Source organism: Silurus aristotelis (assembly GCF_946808225.1).
Source record: "Silurus aristotelis genome assembly, chromosome: 26".
NCBI classification, from domain to species: Eukaryota; Metazoa; Chordata; class Actinopteri; order Siluriformes; family Siluridae; genus Silurus; species Silurus aristotelis.
This window is the reverse complement of record NC_139599.1, coordinates 14,119,454-14,147,420: the sequence shown is the minus strand read 5'-3', so window position 1 is coordinate 14,147,420 and position 27,967 is coordinate 14,119,454. Positions and strand designations below refer to the sequence as shown.

General features: G+C 39.8%; 1 protein-coding gene and 2 long non-coding RNA genes across 5 annotated transcripts in view; 1 reads left to right on the top strand and 2 right to left on the bottom strand.

The window, feature by feature from the left end:
* tmem132e (transmembrane protein 132E) overlaps window positions 1–14,320 on the top strand; it is a 240,477-nt gene extending 226,157 nt beyond the window's left edge. For all 3 annotated transcript variants that reach the window (XM_083530681.1, XM_083530680.1, XM_083530679.1), the window contains 2 exons: window positions 7,084–7,278; window positions 11,431–14,320. In XM_083530681.1, the coding sequence (XP_083386807.1) occupies window positions 7,084–7,278; window positions 11,431–12,489 (1,254 nt within the window). In that variant the 3' untranslated portion in view covers window positions 12,490–14,320. The remainder of the gene's footprint in view (window positions 1–7,083; window positions 7,279–11,430) is intronic.
* Window positions 1–27,967, bottom strand: part of LOC310720258 — a 449,438-nt gene that overhangs the window by 245,511 nt on the left and 175,960 nt on the right. The window lies entirely within an intron of this gene.
* On the bottom strand, window positions 18,058–21,514 carry LOC310720570. Its single transcript, XR_014531774.1, has 2 exons — window positions 20,467–21,514; window positions 18,058–20,385 (listed from the first exon to the last, which is right to left on the bottom strand). It is a non-coding gene; the product is annotated as an uncharacterized lncRNA (long non-coding RNA).

Here is a 27,967-nt window from a genome sequence, read left to right as displayed (position 1 = left end):
TAGTCTCCTAAAATAGGAAATAACAGGTTGCCACTTGCAAAAAAAAGTGTCAGTAGAACCCCTCAGTGTATATTTTATTTTCTCCAACTTAAGAAAGAACATCAAATCTTTAAACCACCGAGAGATGGAAGGACATCCTATTGCTTTCCAGTGTAGAAGTATGCAAGTCTGGCCAAAAAAGATGAGAAAGCTAAAACATCTTTGTGTGCAGAACTCAGTGATACCGACTCATTGGTAACCCCAAATATAGCGATCAGTGGGCATGGCGTCAACTGCACTCCAAATATGGAGGACATAATTCTGAAAAAACCTGTCCAGAATGCGTGTAATTTCGGGCTCAGAAAAAACATATGACTTAAATGACAGGGGGAAGCATGACATCTGTCCTCAACCCCAGGATAGATTTTTGCCTGTTTCGATTTGGAAAAATGAATTCTGTATAAAACCTTAAACTAAATTAGACTGAGGCGGGCACAGGAAGTGGTAGACCGTATTCTATTTACGGCCTTCTCCCACCGTTCGTCGCCAAACTGCAGCCCCAACTCCTCCTCCCAAGCGGTCCTGGTTTTATCTGTATTACAGCTATTAAGAGACAAAATGAAACTGTATATCCGGGAAATCAAACTACGCTGGTGTGGAGTAAACATGACTAAACTCTCCCAAGGTTGCTTGGGGGGTACGGAGGGAAAATTGGGAAGGCATTAAGATACAAAGCTACGGACTTGGAGATATGGGAAAAAAATGAGCTGTAGGCAGCCCATACTCCAAGGACAGGCTGGTGAAACTTCTAAAGATGCCATCTTTGTACAAATTATAAAGTTGCTTGATGCCTTTTTGTGCCATAGTGAGAAAGCTGAATCTAAAAGTGACGGGGGAAACAAATTATTTTTATTCAAGGGACCCAGCGCTGACAGAGCCCTAAATTTAAAGTGACGCCTAAACTGAAACCAAATCTTAAGTGTGTTCAGTACGACTGGATTGCCAGTATACCGAGATGGTTTGATCGGAAAAGGTGAGCAAAGCAGAGCAGATACAGAGGATGATCTACAAGACAGTAGCTCTAGATTGCACCAAGTGGATTCAGTTGAATTGGTCCAGAAGTTCAGTTTTTGGATATGTGCTGCCCAGTAGTATATTTGAAAATTGGGCAAAGCAAGCCCACCACTGAGCCTACATCTCTGCAATAAAGTCCTACGGATCCTGGGCGGTTTTCCACCCCAAAGAAAAGAATTAATGATTCTATCTAAAGAGTAAAAAAAGTACTTAGGTAAAAATAGTGGAAGCGATTGAAAAAAATAAAGAAACTTAGGCAGAACGTTAATTTTAACTGCATTGATTTTTCCTGTCAAAGACAGAGGCAGATTGCTCCACCTCTGAAAATCCGACTTCATGTCTGTCACAAGCGGCGCAAGATTGGCATGATAACGTTTGGGTAAGGAACGGGTCACCGTGATACCAAAGGTATTTAAAGCCGGAACAGTTGAATTTGAATGGCAGATTCAGACGCTGAAGTTGTAGAGTGGTATTGTTTACCGGATAACACTCACTCTTATGTAAATTTAGTTTGTATCCCGAGAAAGAACCAAAATCATCCAAGATGGACAAAATGACAGTAACAGAGGCTGCAGGATCCGTCACATATAACAACAAATCATCAGCATATAAGGATACCTTATATTCCGCCCCCTTGCGAGTTATACCCTTAAAGGCTAATGAGGATTTAAGTTTAATGGATAATGGCTCAATGGCAAGGGCGAATAGCAGTGGTGACAGTGGGCACCCCTGCCTGGTTCCACGCCCGAGACTGAAATAATCAGAGCTAATATGTATTTGTACGAACACTGGCTTGCGGAGATTTATAAAGGAGGCGGATCCAGGAGACAAACGTATCACCAAACCCAAATTCCTTTAATATCGCAAACAGGTATTCCCACTCGACTCTATCAAACGCTTTCTCCGCATCCAATGAGACTACAACCTCAGGCAAAGGAGATGACTGCTTAGAGTAAATTATATTGAAAAGTGTACGAGTGTTAAAAAATGAATGTCGCCCCTTAATGAATCCAGTCTGCTCCATAGATATGATACGTGGTAGTACATTTTCTAACCGGGATGCAATCACTTTCGCCCGCACTTTCACGTCGGCATGCAGCAGCGACAGCGGTCTGTACGACCCGCACAGGTTGGCATCCTTGCCCTTCAAGAGAAGGGCTAATGAGGCCTGATTTAAAAGTGGGTGGTAGCACGCCCCGATCCAGAGATTCATTAAACACACCAAGGAGCAGCAGCGCCAATTTATCGATAAACTTCTTTAAAAACTCAACTGGAAAACCATACGGGCCTGGGGCTTTATTAGACTGCATCGCCTTTATTGAAGCTCTGACTTCGTCAAGAGATAGTGGAGAGTCCAAGTCCCTTCCAGAGACCGTATCAACAACAGGAAAATCGACACTTTGAAGGAAATCACCCAGTCTCTCACTATCAGTAAGGCATTCAGATTTATAAAGAGCAGAGTAATATGACTCAAATACTGCATTGATCTCCATTGGATCGGTAACGGTAACATTTGAGTCATTATTAATCTGCGGTATTAGGCGTGATGCAGCCTGCCATCTTATCTGATGAGCTAACAATCTGCTTGGTTTGTCACCGTATTCATAATACAATCCACGAGTTTGTAGCATGCATTCAGTTTCCTTAGTGGAGAGGAGATCGAATTCTGCCTGCAACTCAACCCGTTGTTTGTATAGCTCCGGAGAAGGGTTGGACGCGTAGCTCTGATCGAGTTGGCTGATAGCCGATGAAATTTCCCTGAGTTTAGTTCTGTGCTCCCGATATATGAAAGCAGAGTACGAAACGATTTGCCCCCTGAGATAGGCTTTCAGAGTCTCCCATAATAATCAGCATGGAGTAGAGTCAAGACGATTAAACACCAAGAACTCATCAATAGCTTTAGAAATAGACGCACAGAAATCCTTGTCTGCTAGGAGATGCGAATTAAACCGCCAAGGAGATCGTGTAGGTCTATGGGTTAAGAACTGGATATCCAACGCTAGAGGAGCATGATCAGAGATCACAATGGCCATATAATCTGTAGATACAACGGAGCGATTAAGATGGCTATCGATAAAAAAATAATCAATTCTGGAATATGAATGCACCGGGGAGAAAAATTTAAAATTTTTCATCCCGGGATTGCGACATCGCCATGGGTCTACCAAGCCGTTTTGTGACACGAAATCGGAGAACGATTTAGACATTGCAGATTGGGATACAGCACGAGAACTAGAACGATCCAAAACAGGGTTCAAAACACAATTCAAATCACCACCAAGAATGATCAAATGGGTATTTATAAAGGGAAGACTGCTCAGTAACCTATTCGCAAAATCAGGATCATCAAAGTTTCGAGCGTAAACATTAACCAGCAGAACCTTGGTCTGTATCAGTGTACCAGCCACAATGACATATCTGCCATTCCTATCTGCAATTGTATGGGTAGGTGAAAACCGTACGCTCCTATTTACTAGGATGGCCACCCCTCGTGCCTTAGAATTTAAATTGGAGTGGAAAGTTTGGCCCACCCAAGGACGGTAAAGCCTATGATGATCTCTGACACGGAGGTGTGTTTCCTGCAAAAATACTATGTCGGCGCGTAAGCGTTTCAGGTGGGTAAAAACCCTAGACCATCTAATAGGATTACCCATGCCCCTAATATTCCAACTAAGGAACCGGACAGGTGCACCTCTGCCAGCTAAACGTGAGTCTGTACTATTGTCAGCCATTTATCCAAAAACAACTACATAGGAAAAAAAAAGAAAACAGGACCTGTGAAGCCAGGGGGATCCCCACCCCCCACCCCAGTGCGCGCGCATCCGACACACAAACACATACCCAACACACAAGTAAAGTCCCCATTTGCGTGGTGTTGCAAAGACCAGCAACACCACGCGGAGTGTGTGCAGTGCAGTGACATGAAAAACAAGGAGCAAACATCACATCCAACAGCGACAAAAAATATGTACACACTTCAGACAGTTTGGCTAGTTTTTATATACTTGCTGGCCTCGTCAGGTGAAAGAAAATCTTTGCCCACACCATTGTGTGTAATACGTAGCCGCGCTGGATAAAACAACCCGTACCACACACCTTCAATGCCACGGAGCTGCCGCCGCACCTCGTTAAAGGCAGCCCGTGCTTTTGCCGTTTTCACCGTATGGTCGGGAAAAATAGAAATGTTCAGGCCCTTAAACTGAATGCGCTGTAATTCTCTGGCGCGCCGTAAGACATCCAGCTGGACAGCTGCGCCTTCACCGCCTGCAGCTCCGACTTTATTGTCAGTAAATCGCTTCCCAAAGTACGTTCCAATGCACGTAGCTTGGCCTTAAATACCTCGATGATTTCGGACCTCAGAGAGGACAGCAGCTCTGACTTTAATGAGTCAATATCAGCCTTAGAAGCTGTGAAATGATGGGCACTTCACACGGAGGTGAATCACGAGAAGGCGAAGCGGCAACTGTTGCACCAGGCCGCAGCTGTGACTGAGTTGTGCTACGGGTCTTAGTAGTTTTACCAGACATCATAATTACCTCTAGATTCAAATACACACACAACGGGGGTAAACCGAGGGATTGAGAGCAAAAATAAAAGTGAAAAGCTCAAAATAACAACAATTATAACATTAATCCACCGGATCCCCCTAACAACACGTCCTACTACATGACAAGCTCGATAGCGCCCCCCAATCTTTGTTTTTTTATTCTTTCATTTCCACTGTATTGAAATCACTGCTCTTTGAAGTTTTAAGTTTTTTGAGTCATTGCATTGGTCCCTTTTTTTGTTTCGTGCAATTTATTAAAGTTGCACAGAAACGCCCGGGTGCACTATTCATCGCAGGTAATGCGTGCTTTAATGCATTTGTTAGTAGCAGACGTAAGTGAATCAATATTGCATTGTTTGGAAATGTATTGCATTTAATGGGCTTAAGCAGCTATATAAATAGTTTTTGCAGGCGCTGTGTTTTAGAATGGATTGCTTGAACTGTTGTGAATTAATTGGGAAGCTGTGTATACCAACTGCTGTAATTAATTTTGTGGAAAACTAGTTAGCATACTTTTTTTTTTGTTTTTGTTTTTTTTAAGTCTCTGAAAGCTCTTCAAGTGCACAGCACTTTGGCTGTTAAAAACGCAGACATCAAACACAGGTGTAGCAGCCAGCAGAAGAAACTAATTGCAAGCTTCTTGAATCTATAACAAATGAGATTTTCTGGCAGATGTTAGCACTCTCTCTCTCTCTCTCTCTTTCTTTCTTTCTCTCTCTCACATACACAAACACGATATCACAGTCCCTCTGCTTTATATAACACACCTAACTTGTAAGAGATTTTAAAAAACGTGCAGTCAAGAAACTGATTGGTTTAATTATACCTCAATTTCCTCCAATCCCAAGCTGGTTACTGAACTTTAACAGTTCTGGGACATCTGACAAAGAGAACATCTTCATGCACATTTCAGGCCACGCTTCAGTTCATCCTGGTATGACGCAGATAGTACGTCGCCATCCAGTGCGATTCCAAGCCTCTCCTAGGCCTTGGCCAAGCAGTGCGTTCGAACAGATGTGAGCTTCTAATGCTTGGTGTACACAAATGCGTAACGCTGCATCGCTGCTTTTGGAGAGCTTTCGTTTCGAGAGCAATTTTTGAAAAAAGAGAGATGGAATAACTGTGCATGGCCAAATGCACAACGCAGAGAACTGGAGATTTTTAAACACTATTAAAAGCCATTATGGGCTTTCAAGGCTAAATTGGCAAGAACCGCTGCGCTGCGCTGCTCTGCTTGGTCGCTTGTTAAATCCGTCCACCCCCGAAGCCTATGCGATTGAGCCTATTATACAGCCCCGTTATTTTTTTTACTAATATTACACTTCTGCTTCTTTATTTTCCCCTTGAATCGAATGTGAAAATAAGGGGATAATCATCTACAACTTCATTGACATTAATGTTATTATGTGGAAGTCGTTTTGGTAAAGCTGTGGATTTTTTTTATTTTATTTTGCTGTTTAAGTTGCTTTATGTATGGTATTTCTGACTTTTCTCACTGGAGGAAGGTTTCTTTTTTTCCTTCAACTCATTCTGCCTGGATTTTCAGACCTCAGGATTGTTTCTTCCATGTGTATGTTTTATATAAATTTTGGGACACCTTACCAGCTATATGTGGTTCATGCTGAAACTATTAACACAATGTGTTTTAGATGTCTGTGGATGGGGTAAAGTTTCCTTTTACTTGACCTAGTAATATGGATTAGAACACTGACTGCACCTCAGGCCTCCTCACTTCACCTACACCTCAGTAGCAGATGTTACTAACACCCTTGTGGCTGAATGAGCACAAATCTCCAGAAGCACACTCCAAAATCTAGTGGAACATCTTTCTAGAAGAGTGGAGAATAGAATGTTCAAAAAGCACACACTTATGAAGTCTACAAACATAGTGTATGTAGATCTTTCAGGTCATGAAAGAAGAAAAAGAGCATCCCAATTAGGTCTTAACCAGGCTTTGAGTTTATTTGGGAAAATAAATGGATTATTTAATTCTAGGTTTGTTTTTTCTTCAATTCTTTCCCATTCATAAAGCTGCCTTCAATATAATCAAAAATCATTGTATATTCTTCACATATAAACAGCAAAATTTACCTCACAGCATACCCATGAGCTGATCTTTAATTTAATGCTTGTTTGTATTGGTTTGTGTACAACCATGTCCTAGCGAATTGAGGTTTTACACATCGGAGCCACAAATAGCAAAACATTTTTTTTAATAAAATAACCACCTTGCTTGTTTATTATTGCTTTATTATTCCTGCATTTTTTTTTTTCCTTTTGCAATGCTCAAAAGAGGTCATAATGGCTCTAGAATAGCAGCTTTAAGGACCTTTAAGGAAGCAAAATGCTTTAACTATTGGATATCTTTTTTTTTTTCCTTTTTGACTTTGCCCTGTGGTCACAGCATCCTCCGACTGTGTACAATCCATTTTTTGCTCCCTTACAAAACTATATTTATTCATCGGGGTCTTTTTTGTTCCCAGGTTGAATCCCCATTGGCAGTGGAGGCCGTGTTGGGTGAAGTGTTATTCTCTGTACTGGATGATAAAGTTTCCATAATGAATCTGCGTGTGCACGCCATCTCCGGACTCAGCCTCAGTATCCAGCCCAGTCCGGGAAACAGTCACACCATGGTGGCAAAGGCATCAGGGCTACAGACGCTCTCTGCTCTTAAACAGGTACATTCATTTTCCTTTTACAGTAAAGGTCGACCGATTGATCTGCCGGCCGATTTTTGCCGTTTTTTAATTAATCGGTATCTGCTGATTGTGCTGAAAATTAGGCTGATTAATAGGCAGGTGCATCTGTGAGCAGCTTAGCATTGTTGTAGAACTTTTTTAGGCGAACTACCTAGTAATTTTCAAAAGAAAACAGTAGGACTTAAGGTAGGGACACACCAAACCAACCACAACGTACCAGCCAAAACAATCTGGGCTGATTTCTAAATATCGCCTTATGCATCAGCCAGAAAAAAAACCCTGTCTGTCAACCTCTAATTTAAAGCATTTAGCAAATTTCCTTATCCAGAGCAACTTACAATTATCTCATTCATTCATACAACCGAGCAATTGAGGGGTAAGGGCCTGGCTGAAGGGCCCTACAGTGACAGTGTAGTGGTGGTAAGGTTTGAACTCATGAGTCCAACATCGTTACCACTGAGCCACCCCTTTCCCTTGAGCTTCCAGAATCAAAAACTTCCAGGTTTTCTATTTTCCATGACTTGATTTGCAATGGCAATGTCCTTCAGAACAGGAGGTTTAGTCAATATAAGATAATAGCAAATGCTTTTTAGAGGGACCTTATAACTAGGGATGGGCCTTAATCATTGTCTATCAATTAGTATTCTCACTAGGGGAATTGCCTTCTGTTTAATTTTAATAAACATTAATTGGTTAACCTTTGGAAGAGGAATGGGGAGGCAGGGGGGAAGGAGGGTCTTTTTGGAATGATCAAGTATTATTTCCCTGCAATTAAACTCAACGTCCCTCCTGCCTGTGGCAGTGTACATGTTTATGTTTGACCGACCGAACTAATGAACAGAATTATGAAATGCACTGCTAAAGCTTTACTGAATGTCAGCCTTAGTGAATATTAGCTGAATAGTTCAGGTTACCGGAGCACACGCGCTGATGTTGGGTTCAAATTCAGATTTTTTTTCAGGTCTATTATTAGATTTATATATTTTTTTATAACAGAAAGGTTATAACGCTGAGCTCCCTGTTTGATGAATCCTTAAATTTTTCAGCCATTTTGGCATTAATTTTCAGTCTTTCCACAGATTCTCACTATTTCTGAATTTGGACTAACCCAAGGTTTTGGTTCTGAACTACTTCAGTATATACAGATTTGGCAGTATGCTTAGGGTGCTTGTCCTTATGAAAGGGAAATGAAACTTGGAACAGGTTGAATAAAAAAAAAAATGCCCCTGTATTTGGCAAACCTTTCAACATTATGCTCCCACCACCATGCTTCTTGGCGAGAACAGTGTATTTCGAGGTGTCTAGAAATTTTTTTTTTGGTGTTGGGTAATGACACCATGGAGCATAATGCATACTCAATCCTAAACAACAGCATTTCAGACTAAATAAATACTTACCTACCATTCGAACATCAAGCTAGTGAGTATGCATGGTCAAATACTTGAATACATGAACACAATAGTTAAACTATAGTAAAGCACTTTCTCAAGACTGACCATGTGACAGAAATTAGACTGGATATTGACCTTTTTTCTTGTTTAAAATAAAATATTGCTAACTGTATAGACCAGTTTGCAGCTGTTTGCCTTTAGCTATTTTAGCATTATAGTACTGCAGCTGGTACCCCCAGCTACTCCCCTCTCTGATATTTGTACAACCTAAATCATATTGATGCGGCGCCCACGGTGACGAATGAATCCTCCACCAGACTCCGCTGGCCAATTAGCTCAAGCTTGTTCAACCAGGCCAAGCCCCATTGGTGCAATAAGGGCCTATTTGACATTCAGATGAATTCAAATTTCACCCAGTATCACTGCTTCTAATTAGACTGCATTCTGTTTAATGAGAAGCCAACGAACATGCCACCGTGTCTGTTCCTTCCCTGCATCAGGGGAGCACTACACATTTGCTTTGTGATCCTTCCCATTTCTTTCATTGAGGCTTCTATTTTGGCGCAAGGGCGAATAAGCACCACAACGCTAATTTGTCCGACATCTTGGGTCTGTTCTTCGTGTTCCAAAAAACATCTTTCCATCATTTTTGTGTGGGCAACAAAAAAGCTATCTAATGAGTGCTGGCAACTCATGCATTGAAGGCTAATTGCCGCTTCCACACAGACACCCCCACACCCCCACACTGCTCGTCCCCCATTAATTTTATACAATTAATGCAAGAGTCATCAAATGCTCATACCGTAAAAGCTTGCAATAACTGTCCTTTGTTCTGGTTACTTGACTCTCAAAGGAAAAGCCATTGCTGTCGTTCTGCTGTCTGGGAAAGTTTGCCCTTTAGCACTTTCATACATCTGTCATTCATGATAAATGAACAAAGCCGTTTTAAGTTAGAAACTTGCAACTGCGTTGTCCTCATTCACACCTCTACTTTGTCCCATGTACTAATCCTGCAAATCCTGTGTGTCATCATATTGTTGTTCATATTCTACATTATGGTTGCAACCAAATACCAATATGATACAGATAATCGGGTGTGAGCCGATGCAAATGCCAGTTCAAAATGCAGTACTGTGCATTTTTACACCTAAGCGTTCAGTGGTGTACTGCCTGAATCAATCCACTTCTTAATTGTTTGGAGTTTGTTGCACTGAAAGAGTAATGTAATTCCAGTGAAGGTGAACGTAACTTGTGCTTGGGTGCTCATATACTGTAAACCAATCATCAGGCAGAACATTATGACCACCTGTCTAATATTGTGTTTGTCCCCCTTTCACTGGCAAAATAGGCCTGACCAGTGAAGCATTAACAGCATTAACTTCAGCAGTTTGAGCTACAGGAGCTCGTCTGTTGGATCGGACCACACGGACGAGCCTTCGCTCCCCATGTGCATCAATAAGCCTAGGCCACTCATAACCCTGTCGCCATTTCACCACTGTTCCTTCATTGGACAACTTTTGATAGATGCTGACCCAAACGTCTAGCAATCACAATTTGGCCCTCGTCAAACTCGTTCAAATACTTACCCATGCCCATTTTTCCGGGTTCTAACGCATAAACTTTGAGGACAAAATGTTAACTTGCTGCCTAATACATCCTACCCACTAACAGATGCCATAATGAAGAGATAATCAGTGTTATTCACATCACTTCAGCGGGGATGGCATAGACAAAGAAAAACCCCACTTTGCCACAGCTGGAGAAAAAGCATTGTGTCAAAATAGATTTTCTTTTTCTTTTACATCCATCAGGCGTAGGGTGCTGCAACTCAACTAGATGTGGAAGCAAAGGGGAACTCAACTGTAAAATTCCAGCTTGTTCCATGTGCGACATGAGCGCAAGGTTTGCGTCAGTGCCCTTCCACTTTAGTCCATGTTCCTGACAGATGCGATTTGAAGGCTGTGAAGCCACACAGTTCTCACAGTCGGCTTAGCTGCACCATGAGATCATGCATATGATGGCGGGATACCTTTGAGGTTAACATTCAGTGGTTATAACAAAGGCTTGATTATAAAGCAGAGACATGAGCTGTGCAATGCTTTGCAAATGCTAATGAGGTACACGCTAAGGTTAGATATGATAATGCTTAATTAAAGCTCAAGGACAAACAAACGAGTTCAAAGGCAGTACCACGCGTGAGATGCAAAACAAGCAGGGCTCATATACGGTTTTGTTTTTAGTTCAAGAATTTATTTTCTAAAATAAAAATGCACAATTTATTTGAAAGACTGGCTAATAAAAAAATAATTTATGTATTTGTCATATCTGCCTTTTTGTATGCATTTTTTTGTAGGATTCATGCATTTGTAGATCAAAGTTCAGCATTATTACACTTGGGATGTAAATCGCACAGGACCTAATACTGACCCCTGCAGCATCTCGTGCATCACTAATTCTTACACGATTTACAGCAATTCACATCTTTTTCTTCAAAGATTTTTATTAAATAATGACCAATTATAGCAATGAATATGCACAGGCCAATGTATATATGATTCTATATTTAGTACTATATCCATTTCATCAGAAGAAAATAATATAGTTCTAGCGAATGATTTCCATGTTGGGGGCCTTTCTTTCATGATAAAAGTGGGCAGTTTGAGGGAAGTGCTGTGTGTAGTACTGCAGGAGAATGCTAATGCCATTACTGATTTGTATTCTCTTTTTCTTTCTTTTCCAGGAAGCCAGCCTTTCGATTTGGGCTCACTTCAGTGACAACACAGCAGCCCCTTTAAGCATATATGACCCCAAGGATTACAACCTTAATGCCTCCACACTGGACGACAAAGTGGCTTCAATTTCTCAGGAGCCTCAGCAAAGGTGGCCTGTTATCGTCGCGGAGGGGGAGGGATCCGGCGAGCTCATCCGTGTGGAAATGACTATATGCGAAGCGTGCCAGAAGACTAAACGAAAAAGTGTTATCGCTTCCTCTTCAGTCAATTTAAAAGTGCGCTTCGGGCCTGATGAGGATTCGGAAGAGGAAGATGAAGGGGATGACGGGGTGCCACCTAACACGGGAAGACCAATTCTTGATACAAACATGGGTGGTACTGGATACGTTTCGTCCAATGAGCAGCCTGCAAGTGTGTCACTTGACTACACAAGCTTCCCCACTATCAGTAACCAGCCAACTGTGGAGGAAGAGGATGAAGAAGAAGGGTTTACTCACTCTCCTCGCAGCATGACCGACTTAGAGATTGGCATGTATGCCCTCTTGGGTGTTTTCTGCCTGGCCATTCTGGTCTTCTTGATCAATTGCATTGTATTTGTCCTCAAGTACCGCCACAAGCGAATACCACCTGAAGGTCAGGCCAACATGGACCACTCTCACCACTGGGTGTTTCTCGGAAATGGGCAGCCCTTACAAGCTCAGAGCGACCTCTCACCTCAAACAGCAGAAAGTCCAAGCAATGCTTTGGAAGGGCCACAAACTTGCTGCCACGGAGACCACCACAGCAGCGGCAGCTCCCAGACAAGTGTGCAAAGTCAAGTGCATGGGCGAGGAGATGGCAGCTCGGGTGGCTCCACCAAGGAGCACGGTGAAGACGCAAGTTCTCCCACATCCAAGCGCAAACGAGTCAAATTCACCACATTCACCACACTCCCCGCTGACGAGCTCCCCTACAACTCGATCCCCATCGCCGATGACGATGATATCCAGTGGGTGTGTCAGGACATGGGGTTCCAGGACCCTGAAGAAATGCACGACTACATGCGCAGGATAAAAGAAATAGCCTAATGGTGGCTTTGGGATTTCTTTAAAAAAACTTTTCCTTTCTAATCTCCCTCTCCCTACCTTTACTCTTACAAATTTCTCTTTTCACACATATGGAGAATGTGACTAAGGACCTAGAGTCCTGTTTCTCCGAGGTGTTACTTTTTGCACAGTGCTCTCGTTCTTTTAAACGTTCACACGTTTTCGGGGAACTGTTTGCGTAAAACAGCAGATGGAAAGCCAAATACGAGACTAGGAGATCTTTTAATCGCTAGCACAAACGGCTTTGGAGTGTATGTCAGTCCTTTCTCAAGCAAAGAGGACATAACAATCTCCGAACACGGAGTTTTGAGTTGTGAGCCGTGGTGTCGAAATGGATTCCTGAAGTGCTCCATCACTCCCGTTGGGAGAAGGTATGGGTCACCCTGTGGACAGGATATTTCTCAGAGGAACGCCACACTGTGTAGTTTTTTTTTCCAGTTTGTTCCGTTTTACTTTTTCCAAACAACCGTATATTCTTTTCCAATAAAGAGGCCTTTATAGTGCAGATTTCCATTTGATTCAGAAAAAGGTGTTTGAGAAGGGGTCGTCATTGCGGCATCATCGGCAACTTAACACTCTATTTCTAAAACTGCGATTTTATTTGCAGCATTTTGGCCAGTATTGACAAATATCATCATTCCCATTTTTCATGTTCATTGTGCCACTTTATTTTTTTTTATGTTATTGGATTTCATGTGTGTAGCATTTTATACATCGTAATATACGTCCATTTGGCATGCCATCTCCGGTTTGCTCGTTTTCCTGCTCAAGTCGGATGCCTTATAAAATCGATTTTAATCACTGCAACCTTCCGCGTCAACGCCACGCTCGTTTACATCCAGGAGGCTCAACGTAAAATGGGTACCGCCGTGCGTCATTGAAATTGGCATTGGCCGCGTTGTTTGTTATGACATTACAATATCTTCATATCTCCAGCATTCGTATGCATGAAAGGAGAGTTTGAGACACAGCCAGCTGTTGATCCCCTTCCCATCAGATCTTTCCAGGTTTGTAAACGTATGTCTTGTGACAGTTATTTAATTATACATACGTAATGAACAGTAGAGGACATGTAATGTGACATGCTTTCCATGCATGCAGTTCCAGACAATTTACCTCTTGTGTACATACCATGCTATCGTCCTAGTCATTCATTTTTCGTTCTCAAGAGAAAAATAGATACAGAGGTGCTGACATCAGCAGTTTTAGCTTTTACATTTCGGTAGAGGATGATAAAGAGGCGAGTCTGCTTTCGCCTTCAACTTTGCTACTTCGTGGGTCCATGGACTCGTTTCACAGGCAGCAATGTCGTATAGCAACATATGCTCAAGTTTTTATTATAAACATTTTTTTTTTATTATTGTTAGCAATGTTGGCACCTCTGTAGCTATCAGACTTCTCAGTCATTTCAATCCATTATCACTCTTTTTTTTTATTTATAGGAAACAGGAAAATGAATGCTAAGAACGTACAGAAGAAAGTTAATCAAGCACATGCAGGAAATGCGTAAATCTGCGCTGTAGATAAATTAACTTTCAATGCTAATTGTGATCACCACTAATTTTTTATTTTTTTTGTAAAGCAGTGTACTCTTATTTATTCCATATTGATTCTTTTTTCAATTATTAAACCAAGACTGGAAATAATGCATTATTATTAGTGTTGTTTTTACAAGTAAAAAAAAAGGCAGAACTTGTTTTATATGCAATGTTATGTTTTTAGTTTTGTTTATTTCTTTGAAACTATTGATACACTGATTAGAGAGATATAGTATTTTTTTTATAGTGCACATTAATTAGTGTATGAACTGAAACTGCTGTTTTTTTGTTTTTTTTTATTAAATAACTGTGCAAATGTTTTTGGTTCGAGTTTTATAGGTCAGGGATCTGACTGTACAAGGGATCGTTTCATTCACAAACACTTCATTTTTTCATTATGTGGAACTCGCGTCTTGTTCATGAAAACACCCATTATTAATTGTAACACGACTAAATGTATTTTTTGTTTGTTGAATTTTTTGGCTTCATCCAATGTCATTTTTCTGTCAAGCTCAGAAATTGCAGAGGACCTAATACCGACCCCTGCAGCACCTCCTAAACTACATTTGCAGCTACACAGTCTTTGTACTCCAAGTTTTTATTTAAATGATATACTGGAGCATGTTGAAAGTTCTTCAAGTTCTGGAAATTAAACGGGAGAACATTTATTATATATATATTTTTTTGCTATTTTTGCAATCAACACCTCCTTGAAATCCTGTCAAATAGAGCCTGAACTCGAAATTCGGTTTCCACTTCAGCAATAGTGGCTCAGGGTGAATGTAAAATGCATCCAAACAACATACAGTGAAGAAAATAAGTATTTGAACACCCTGCTATTTTGCAAGTTCTCCCACTTAGAAATCATGGAGGGGTCTGAAATTGTCATCGTAGGTGCATGTCCACTGTGAGAGACATAATCTAAAAAATAAAATCCAGAAATCACAATGTATGATTTTTTAACTATTTATTTATATGATACAGCTGCAAATAAGTATTTGAACACCTGAGAAAGTCAATGTTAATATTTGGTACAGGAGCCTTTGTTTGCAATTACAGAGGTCAAACGTTTCCTGTAGTTTTTTACCAGGTTTGCACACACTGCAGGGGGGATTTTGACCCACTCCTCCACACAGATCTTCTCTAGATCAGTCAGGTTTCTGGCCTGTCGCTGAGAAACAGAGTTTGACCTCCCTCCAAAGATTCTCTATTGGGTTTAGGTCTGGAGACTGGCTAGGCCACGCCAGAACCTTGATATGATTCTTACAGAGCCACTCCTTGGTTATCCTGGCTGTGTGCTTCGGGTCATTGTCATGTTGGAAGACCCATCCTCGACCCATCTTCAATGCTCTAACTGAGGGAAGGAGGTTGTTCCCCAAAATCTCGCAATACATGGCCCTGGTCATCCTCTCCTTAATACAGTGCAGTCCCCCTGTCCCATGTGCAGAAAAACACCCCCAAAGCATGATGCTACCACCCCAATGCTTCACAGTAGGGATGGTGTTCTTCGAATGGTACTCATCATTCTTCTTCCTCCAAACACGTTTTGTGGAATTATGACCCAAAAGTTCTATTTTGGTCTCATCTGACCACATGACTTTCTCCCATGACTCCTCTGGATCATCCAAATGGTCATTGGCAAACTTAAGACGTCCTTGGACATGTGCTGGTTTAAGCAGGGGAACCTTCCGTGCCATGCATGATTTCAAACCATGACGTCTTAGTGTATTACCAACAGTAACCTTGGAAACGGTGGTCCCAGCTCTTTTCAGGTCATTGACCAGCTCCTCCCGTGTAGTTCTGGGCTGATTTCTCACCTTCCTTAGGATCATTGAGACCCCACGAGGTGAGACCTTTCATGGAGCCCCAGTCCGAGGGAGATTGACAGTCATGTTTAGCTTCTTCCATTTTCTAATGATTGCTCTAACAGTAGACCTTTTTTCACCAAGCTGCTTGGCAATTTCCCCGTAGCCCTTTCCAGCCTTGTGGAGGTGTACAATTTTGTCTCTAGTGTCTTTGGACAGCTCTTTGGTCTTGGCCATGTTAGTAGTTGGATTCTTACTAATTGTATGGGGTGGACAGGTGTCTTTATGCAGCTAACGACCTCAAACAGGTGCATCTAATTTAGAATAATAAATGTAGTGGAGGTGGACATTTTAAAGGCAGACTAACAGGTCTTTGAGGGTCAGAATTCTAGCTGATAGACAGGTGTTTAAATACTTATTTGCAGCTGTATCATACAAATAAATAGTTTAAAAATCATATATTGTGATTTCTGGATTTTTTTTTTTTAGATTATGTCCCTCACAGTGGACATGCACCTACGATGACAATTTCAGACCCCTCTATGATTTCTAAGTGGGAGAACTTGCAAAATAGCAGAGTGTTTAAATACTTATTTTCCTCACTGTATATGAAATAAGATTAACTGATGGGGTGTTAATATTTATTAAAAATGACCGGCAAAGTTTATAGTAGCAACTTTTTTTCCCCTTTTCTCCCTTTGAATTGAATAATTTCAATGTTCACAAGAGAATGTCAGCAACACTTTTGCATTTCAGATTGTTCCATCGCTTACACGGATGTGCAAATAGTTTTTAAACCAGAGCGTCTGTTTTCCAAGGCGGTGCTACTAGGTCTTTGCTATGACCTCATCACATGATGTGGACTTGCGTGAAGTACGTGAAGCGCGACTCAATGGGAACCTTTTAAAGCACGGAAACTGGCAGTGCTTTCCTGCCTCATTCTTAATGTACAGAGCACTGTTACGACTTCCTGTATTTTCCTGGATTTAAAGAGAAAACAAAAACAAACAAACAAAAAAAAAAAAAAACCCATCCCTTGTATTCCCCACTTATATGTAAGTACTTACGAAAAATAAAATACAGAAACCTTTGTGTTTGGTCTGTTTATTCGATCATCATGAAAACAAGTCTTTGCCTTGTGTTGTAAATAAGTGAGGTTTTACTTACAGTATTGCACAGAACTGAGTGCACCCTTCAGCTATTTAGCTATTTATACGATAATGGCTGTATGTTGAGTTATTTCTAGAGGACAGTAAATCTGTACTGCTATACAAGCTGCACATTAGAAATAAAACCTGGATTTATTTGAGTCAAAGTATCGTTCTTTGAGAAGATCTACTAAGATGGTTGCTAAAATGTAAGGGGACCATACAATTCCTGTTTGTTTTATGGACATCTCCATTTGCTCTTATAGTAACCCCCACTCTTCTGGGAAGATGTTCCACTAGATTCAGGTGCGTGGAGGTTTGTGCTCGGTCAGCCACATAACACTATTTTTGATTATATTTGAGGCGGCTTATTCTAGTGAGTCTCTTGGGATAAAGTATAAACCGAAAGGAAGGAATTAAAAAAAATCAAACCTAGAATTAAATAAATTCAGGGAACATTTTAGGATCTTATCATCCCATGAACAGGTACATGACTGGGAAATCAACTGTACATTCACTATATGGGCAAAGATTTGTATGCGTTTTTTTTTAAATCTCCCATGCCACATTTAGTCCGTATTTGCTCATAATAAGCGCCACGCTTCTGAGATGTTCCACTAAATTCTGGAGTTTACTTGTTTAGATTTGTGTTTATTCAGCCACATTGCGGGTAAAGTGAGGAGGCCTGGGGTGCAGTCAGGGTTCCGATTCATTTCAAAAGGTGTTCAATAGGGTTGAGGTAAACGGTTTATAGCAGGACACTCAAGATCTTCCACTCTAACCCATGGAAACCACAGCTGGATTTGTGCACAAGGGCATTACAATGCTAAAACAGGTTTGCATCTCCTAATTCAAGTGAAGGGAAATTTTGTGGTAACAGTTGGAGAAAGAAGTGTCACAAACTAAATAGTAATGGATTATAGTGATGTTTTCTTGAATTAGTATTACCCATGTGATCAATCAAACTTGTAATCAGTTGAAAGCAAACCCAAACAACATTCATCAGTTTCGTTTAAATGGGAAACAAAATCATACAGTGTAAAGTATTGGGAAAAAAAAGTGTTATACACTGGAGTCTGGAACACCTACATCATTCCGTATCAACATGAAAAATATTCCTTACACGAAACATTAGATGCTCACATTTGTCTTAAACCTTAGAAACTTATGAATTTGCTTTAGTTCAGTAGTTCATGTGCTTGTACAAATCAGTAGGTGGCACTTTTTTTGTGTGTGTTTATTTAGTTTCCAGTCCTTCCACTTCCCACAGCGCAACATCAGCTCTCCGGGGAGAAAACCAGCGTGTAAACGTCTGTGCGACTGTGTATGCTACGTGATGCGGCCAAAACACTGCACACACACTTGATTTCACCGCAGAGAAGTAGGGATTTATCCGTCATTAAGACAGCATTATAAATCACAGGGCAGTTCCCTGAACTGCGAAAACGAGAATTATTCCAGTCTAGTGCCAGAGTGTGCCGTAGTAAACCTTCTGAGTGAGTCATCAAGTCTAACCCTGAGCAGAACAGCCTGGGAGGATGGAGTAAAAGAAGACTTTTTTCTTCAAACATTTTGAAGAGATATTACTATATACTGTATACAAAATTGCAGTGTAGTGATGTATGATCCATTTTTTCCCCATTTTGGCTTTTCATATCCAGGTCATTTTAATGTTCACATGGAATTCAGGTCCTTTTTCCATTTGTGTAGTGCTGGTCACAAGGCAGCTTTATAGAAATGAATAGATTCCAAAAAAACGTTCGAAATTGATGCAGGGTTAACAGGGATGAGGAAAAACACCATGAGATGGTACGAGGAATAAACCTTGAGGTAACCCAGGCTCAAGGGGAACCCAACCTTATCTGACACCAAATGTTTATTCGTTATATCATTGTTAATGTTATTAGCTGTTCACTGATAGACACTTGAGTGTAAAACCTACACCATTGTAGAATTCATTATTCCACATAATGGATTTCTAATGGATTTCCTTGCTCCTATTTTGCTTTATTGTTTTTCCATTTTTTATTCCACATTGTTAGCCACATTGAAAACGATTATAAAATCTGCACGTGTGAGACTCGATAGATGCAGCAAACAGACAAAATCAATAAGCAAGCCGAAAGGTTAGGCGTTCAACAAACAGGAGATCAAGTGTCAGATGAAAATGTACACGAATGACAATCACTGAATTTCCAATCTTATTGAATTATTCTGTACGAAAATGTCTAGCAGCAGTGAAACAGATGGCGGAAAAGTCAGACTACAATATTAATATCAACAATAACGACTATTGCACACTAATTGCCCAAGATATTGATATTATATAAGTGTGGCATGAATAACTATACCCATATCTATATCGTATATATCTACACTATAGTGGCAAAAGTTTTCAGACACTTGGTCATAAGTATGATATGTGCACATGTGCTTTTGAGCATTTTTAGTGCTTGTAGACATTAGTATTCATCCACCACAAGAGTGTGACAGGTACTGATTGAAGAGGCGTAAGGGTGCAGTCGGCGTTTCAATTCATTCTAAAAGTGTTTAGTAGGGTTGAGATCAGAGCTCTATAGCAGGCCACAGGCAGAAATGATCAACCGTGGCGTTCTGTTGTGCATCGTGTTTGGAGGAGTCTTTCACTAAACATACTCCTCAGACTGACAAGTGTTTTATGTAGAGGGTGGGAGGGGTTGTCCAAGGTGGAATGTACTTTTGACAACATCCTTCTTTTCAGACGCTATCGTCAGAGAGTCCAGTGCCTCCCAAACAACATGTCTGCCACTCTCAGCCTGCTTTCCTAGCATGCAGGGGAACTGTGTCATAAGATATCCTCAGCATTATATAAAGGTGACTGATCCTTCCTGTAGAATTCTTCAGCGTTCTTAGTCCATTCCAGTTGATTGTCCATGTACAGCCCTAGGTATTTGTAGTCTCCATTTCAACTCCAACCCCTTGAATGGAGACAGGAGTACAAGTGTCTTCTTTCTCAGGTCCACAACCAACTCTATTGTCTTGGCCAACTGTATTGTCCACAGTCTCAAAATCTTCAGTGGTGGACAGTAATGAAGTAAATGTAACTTGTTACTGTACTTAAATATCTGTACTTTCTGAAGTATTTCCATTTGGCAAAACTAACTTTTTACTCAACTACATTTTGAGAAATCAGTCGTTCCTTTTTATTTATGAGTGGATAAAAACTGGTCAAGCAAACAACCAATCAGAGTAGAGCAGTTTTAAATTGATTTTGATTGTCGTTAGGTGGCATCTACTAAGCACAAACATGCGGTTCAGCATCAGTTCTACAGCGAGCAGAACATTTTAAGAGGTATAAATTATGAAAAACTTCCGACTCTAACTTGCTGTGGCAAGTCAATGTTCTTTCTACAGTCTTATACAGTCTATATGGTTCTAAAACTAGGAGCTACTGAGCTCAACATTTGTGATCATTGTAATTGTGATCACGATCTCATGATCATTTTAATAGATATTAATGAGTCAAACACTGATATCATTTCATTAATTGATTTGTGTGCTAGGAGTAACAGAGTCTTTTTACATAAACCGAGTTGATTTAAGCAAAAGTCTGACAAAAATGATAATAGGAACATTATAGTTGTAATAAATCGTAGCATTTTGGATAAATTTAAAGGCAAATACTTTTGTACTTTTACTCCAGTGAAAAATTTAAAGGGACTTTATAATCTAATTTATCTTTATTTTTACTCAAGTACATGGTTTTTGTACTTCATCCACCACTGAAATTGTGCCTTTGGAGTCACTGTACCATATTGCACAAGCATGGGCATCAACATGACTGAAACCCCCCCCCCCACAAAAATACATAAAACATATGTGGTGGCATTGAGTGTGTGTGTGTACGTGGAAAACAAGCATGTCTGATAAGTAGTTGTGGGAGTCGATGATCCATGTTTGAGAGATGAGGTGTTTGCTTTGAAATGGAGTCTGAGTCATGCACTCCCTGACAGAATCGTAACATGTCAACGTGATCATTCAAGCCGCCAGTTTCTTTGCAGAGGTAATCAAATGACGCCGATGATCGTTGAATTGAACAGACACTCCTGTAAAGAAAACATGCACATGGTTCAAAGGACAAGCTAACCTAGCGCTCACTTGCTATGCTTAAATTAAATTCATAATTTGATCCATTGTTTTACCCTCGGATCATTTCTAGTTGTGAATGCATTCGGATAAATAGATGGATATCAAAAGCTGGTAGTTTCAGGGGTCGAATGTGCGCAGAGGCTTTCGAATATTGTCGAGAAAGGGACGTTTATTAGACATGAGTTATAACATTCTGACTAATATTCAGATAACAGTCGCAGCTAATAGCATGGGAGAAAAATGGAATTAGAATGGATCATTTAAAGTGATAGAGATCGTAAATGAGGAATATAATTGACAAAAATGGTGTCAGTGACTGGCATTTTAAAATCCTGATCAGAAAAAAATAAAATAAAAATGGGCACATGGTATTATAGCGGCAAGAAAAAAAAAAAAAAACCCACACAAGGAATGTCTTATCTCATTCAACTTATGTCTATTCTCTAATCACCAGCAGTTAATGTGTTCAGGATTCGTTAATATTCAGGATCACGTGTGACCCAATCATCTTGGCATATATGCATAATTAAAGATAAGTAGTCAACGTTAATGAAATACAGGGAAAGTGGTAGATCTTTTCTCTGTTGCAAACGCAAATGGGCATAAGCGCAATCCATCGCTGTGATTCTGTGAGGAATATGGATTTTTTTTCTCCACTGTAATTTTAGGAGGGTTTTTTAAAAATAGTTTGGGTGCATTCATGGTTGTGGATTAAAAAATGTTTCATTTCTAAAAAGGATAGAGTAAAGGATAGCGAAAAGCAGGACGAAAGAATAGCATTTTGTTTTTCAAAAAAATTACACATTTTTCAGCAATATTCATGAATGCTCTTTTTAAAAAACGTTTATTAAATTACAATTCATTACATTGTCGGAGTCACAGTTCTGATTGGTCGGGTTTATTTCAAGGCTTTCTAGCAGCAGCTTTCCGGCTTTAATTCAAATCTCATGTTTAGGATTCACATACTTGTTGACTGCATTTGCAAAAGGCTGATTTTAATGAACGGGGAATGTTTCGGTAAGGCGACATTTTCTTTTATTTAAGATTTATGGAAGGACTATCTAGTGTCCACTGCTTCTGTGTGACAAGCAGCATTTTTTTTTTTTTTTTTATATATGATTGCAACTGTGGAAGATAAAATCAAGTGCCTGGTGAGAGGACAACTGCTTTTAGCTGCTATAACATAAGCGGTTCGAGGAAAATTATGCTCTACAATATTAAATGCAAACATAAATGAATAAAAATACATATTTAAAATAATATTTATGTACTTATTTAAATGGAAAAATTACTTTGGTAAAAAAAAAAAAAGACTGCTCTTTGGACCCATTTCACCCAAATGAGGATGGGTTCCCCTTTTGAGTCTGGTTCCTCTCAAGGTTTCTTCCTCATAACATCTAAGGTAGTTTCTCCTGGCCACAGTCGCCACGGCTGCTCATCAGGGATAAATACACACCGTTCACCTTAACTGTTGAATTCTGTAAAGCTGCTTTGAGACAATGTCTGTTGTGAAATGCACCATAAGCAATAAATTCGCCTGCTCTTGGAAAATACGTTGGCAATATACCCTCGGCATCACCCCACCCTAACATAGATCATATTTACCCCATACACCCCAAAGTGCTTAATTCCTTACTTAGTGCTTGCACTACTTTTGTTATAATGTTTTGTGAATCTCTAATCAAATTCTTATATACAAGCAGTCCAACTAAGGCACATGTGATTTTACTTAAGAACAAAGATTTGTAAGCCAGCACCTCTGCTGAACCCGTTTTTATTAAACACAACCTTTGGCATTTACATATTGCGCGTTAAACACCGGAAATGGCTTTATTGGCAACGGAGCAAGCGAATACGTTGGGAAAGAAATTGGTGCGAGGAGACAGTGATAAAGGGCTTGCCAGATACGTCCGCATATCTCCACATAATTGAGGTGCGTACGTGGCCGAGGTGATGGATCTAGTTGTTTGTCTTCCTGTGGGCTGAGAGAACAGCAAATCGCTTTAAAGATGATTGAGGGTCATTTGTTGAAAAAAATAAGAGCGAAAGTGAGGAGAGAGAGAAAGGGAAAGCTTGCCCGTTCAAAAGAGGCAATAACTTTTGAATGACCTTCCAATGTGGAGAAATGTGTATGGCATAACACTGACTCATTCGCCGGGGTTTATATGAAGAGATTCGATGCTTACTATTGTTTGAACTGGAGAGCTTTGAGGCAGTGTGGCTTTGTGTTGGTGTTACGCCAGGAGCCACAGTGGGGTCGTTTAATCATCCATGAGGCGCTCAGAAGAATGATGGAGGAACAGCAGTACAACAAAAGCTACCACACTTTCTATGAAGGCTAAATATACACTAAATAAATATTTGGAAACCTGACTTTTCCAGCCATATGCGAATTCTACCCATATCCTTCACAAAGTTGGAGGAACAGTTTTGTATGTGGTAGCATGACTTTTTTCCTTCACTTGAACTTGAGATCCAAATCTGTTCCAGCATGACAATGTCTCTGTGCACAAAACCAACTCCATGAAGATATGGTTGACATGGGTTGTAATGGAAGATCTTGAGTGGCCTGCTATAGAGCTCTGACCTCAACCCTATTGAAAGACCTTAACCCTATAGAAACCACTTGTGGCTGAATAAACCCAAATCTCCACACCAATACTCACAAATTCTGGTGGAACATCTTCCCAGAAGAGTGGAGGTTATTATAATGGTAAATAGGAGCTAAATGTCAAATGCTATGTAAAAAAAACAAAAAATACCATTTATGAATGCATTCTTTCATTCCTTTTCCTTTTCATTCCTTTTCTAATAATCTTTGGAGATTCAACAGATCCAGGAACATATCTGGTAAGTCTGGACACCCAAGATGGCAACTCAAAATGAACTCAATTTACCATTTGCTTCAAAGTCAATGCCTAATAATTTTTAGCTCATATCCTAATTAAATTCTATTTAGGTCATCTCACATTAATGTCACTATGATTCAACCCAATTCAATCTTCATAAAACTCAATTTGCCGTTTGATTCCAGTTCATTTTTCATTTACACTCCAGCTGAATTCTGTCCACTTTGGAATGAAACACACTCCTTGATTTAGTTCAGTTCAAAACATACTTCTGTTCAGGGTGAATTTAATTCACTCTTCAGTTCAATTGGCTTCAATTCCTATCTATTTACTTTTCAAATCAACTCGATTCACTGGTTCATTTGATTCAGTTCACACTCGAATTTAATTTTGTTTCAATAAACTTAATTCACTTTCCAATTAAACTCAGGTCACACTTTAATTTAACTTTTCAATACAACTTTTTAATTTGCTGTTTCAATTCTCTCTAATTCAGTTCAGATAAAATAAAATCAGTTCTCTCATCAATTCAATTCGTTTTCTAGTTCAGTTCTAGACCGAGTGTAATCAATTCACATAAATTCTATTTAATTCTAAATTCAGTCCATTTAAAGAGAATTTCTGACAATAGCGTCTCTGCCAGCCAGTGGCACTTCATTACAAACGAAAAGAAAACGATCCTGAGTTTAGACGAGGGACAAGGTGGACTGGAGCAAGAAGTAAACAGAGTAGAAGAACAACAAACAAGCTTTAGGCTCTAGGAGACTTTTCCACACCACCTGGTTAAAAATATATGAACCATGACCTTCACAGAGAGAATGAGTTTCAGAACGTTTGCTACCTCAGAGATTTTTTTTTTTGCTCCAAATTTTTTATCGATTATAATCCCAATTTTATATCAACCTCTTCTCAAAAACCATTGACAGCCACCACCTTGAGTGCATTCTTTCTTCATCAGCATGCAGTGGAGCAGCATTTGCTTGGTGCACAATGCTAATCAGGTCCGCATGACAGCTCCGCTGATGACTGTGGTCATCTATCAAAGCGTCTGACTGATGCCTCGCCTTGGGTGAAAACAGATGAGTTCACAGTCTCCGATTTATCGGAGAAAGCGATGCTTGACAGACTGTATTGACACGGTTCACATCATTGGATGCTGACGCCGAGTTAACCAGGCAGCGTTCGAAACACTCTGCTCGCACCGTCGTTCTCACCTCACGCACACGCAAAACACCGGAGGGATATAATTCGATCTGACGCGAGTGGACATGCGTGGCACAGAAACTACAGGCTGGGATTGCACAGCTAGTTAATTGGTTTTTATACCACAGAGATGCTGAATGGTGTAATCTGATTGAGATGATGAAGGAGATTCTAATGCATTATCAGTTATATTTTTGTTTTCAGTCAACATTAGCTTGGACAGGGTCACAGTGGAAGGGATAAGGGATTATCACAGTCGCTGTGTGTAAACCGAATAATAAAATGGAGACAGGAAAATATGTCTTGTTATTTAACAAACAAAATATGCATAATTGCTGATCCAGTAGTTTTTTCCACCATGAGCAAGTCTTTAGGAAACAGTGCTGAATGTGCTAAATAAATGATCATGTGTATATATATATATATATATATATATATATATATAAAAATCATCAATTATCGCAAGTGCCTTTTGACTTCTAATGCATGGTCCTTTCACAAACAGGCCTCTGTAGTGCAAAAAAAATAAAAAAATAAAGTAAAAAGATTAAATAAAACCAGACGTTCTTTTCCTGTTCTGTATCCAGGAAGATGCAGCTCTACCTCTGCCATGTTAATCTGAATTCTGTGTGACTAACAGGGCAAGCCTTAGTCTGCGTAGTGTTGCGATGCGTAATATTCACGCAGCAGCAGTGGTATTTTAGCGAAGAGATGTCAATCTACAAATCGAATATTAGTCAAATTATTGATCACAATCTAAATAAGAGAAGTATAGAACATCAATAATTATATGCTGTATAAATAATTGCAAATATGTTAAAGATGCTAACTTGTATCTGATGCACACTTTTCTTTTTTATATACGCATCACATAGTTAACGTTCGCAATGGAAATCGGAGAATCTTCCATCCCTAATAGATGTGATGATATTAACCACCTTCATCAATGGATACAAATAGATGATGTGTTGATCTTTAATTCATGTTAAAAATGGAACCAAACCAGTGGAAAGTTGTTGAGGTATAAAACATTGGGATTAGGAAAAAATAAATAAATGCTCCTTCACCTGATTTTATTCAGCATATCACATTACACATGATGTGCATCCTCATCTATAATGTACCTGGCTCCAAATAATAGATAATGAAATTGATCTTGCTGTAGATCATTTTTAAACCTGAACCCTTACTGTTTCAATGTTACATTGGATACCCGAGTCGATAAGGTTTTGCACTGTAAATGATAGAATAAGGGAGAAACAGCTTAGCTAGCTAAGCCAGATAATGACTGGCAAAGGTATTTATCCAGCTAGCATGACTATGCATTTTTTTGCATGGGGAATTTGCTAGCTGTATCAACAACCTGTAACATCGCTTTGTGGAATAATATGGAATAATCTGTGTGTCAAATTAGCAGATGGGTCTAATAGCTTTCTACATCTATTTTATTATTTTGTCCTTGCTGGAAAAATAAATTTCCACCCAAAATACCATTATAAATAAGCTGTTACCCTGTTTTATTAAACCAATAACACCAAGTTACATAGTATGTTTGTGTACATTATTTAATCAAACAAATGTAGAGACTTTTTGGAATCTGAAGGTTTAATGTTGTCCTAATGGTCCATATTGGTATACCATAATGTGATCTACAAGTTGCCCAATAATGCTCTGCTGGTTCTTAATGGTATCCATTAAGCATGACGTTCCGCCAATAGAAGGCAATAAATTACGAGTAGCGACTTAATGTGTTGCACCAATACACTTTCCATTAAAAACCCAATACCATCTCCATTAAAAGTATAACAACTATTACACAATTAATTAGTGTATCTATTTTTTTCCAGCAGGAAGATTGTCCACAGATCCTAAAGTTCAATATGCAGAGGATGCTACAACCATCTATACAGGAATCTAGAACAAAATTATCTGTACGTTCCAAATGGGAGGGACTTTCTCCTGTCAATCAGACCAACGGTAGCCAATCACTAGTTTTTATAAACTGGAATATGTGGGGTTGGATAGCATTCACCTCTGAGTGTGTTAGACTGCACAAGCTGGATTGTGATAAGAGGGAATGTACAATTTGATGACTGGTGCAAATTTGGGAAACAAATGGAGAGGGGAAAAAACAATTGCGTTATAGTATTGTTCGGATAAATTTGTGTATTGAATTTCCATCCCAACTATATAAAGAAAAGCTTTTATCGATTCGCATTCAATAAAACATGCATTACATAAACTCATCCATACGCCCATTAACGCTAAATCGGTCATAACTGGTACAGGTCAGTGATGTCAATTTGTGAATTTGGCTCCATGTAAATCCCAGGTTTGTGCTGTGAGATTTGCTAGTTAGTTCAACATAATGGCAGTATTAGCTTAAAGCCTGGCTGATTTGCCTAATGTCTAAAAAAAACTAAAACTGTAAAACGGTTTTATCTTGGCAAACAGTACACCGAGACAGTGCGCTCTTTAGAAAGGGCCCATGCTTTAATCTCAAACACAGGGGAAATTATACCTCATTAGGAGTTCTTCAAAATATTAAATCATCGTGATTTCTGTGGAAAATGGCCAGGCTTAAGGGCTCGGGGTGCAGCTCGGGGCGGTGGTTCATCTTGACAGGTGGTCGTTTCTTTTCTTTATTTTTTTTAATTCACTTCGTTAACTTCGCCAGATTCAAGTATGTCTAATGCGTTAACTTTCAGCATGGGCAATCTTTCTACCTTGATTGCTCCAAGTGTGAAATTCTGAGGTAATCACACTGGTGGCCTGGCCAATAAATATAA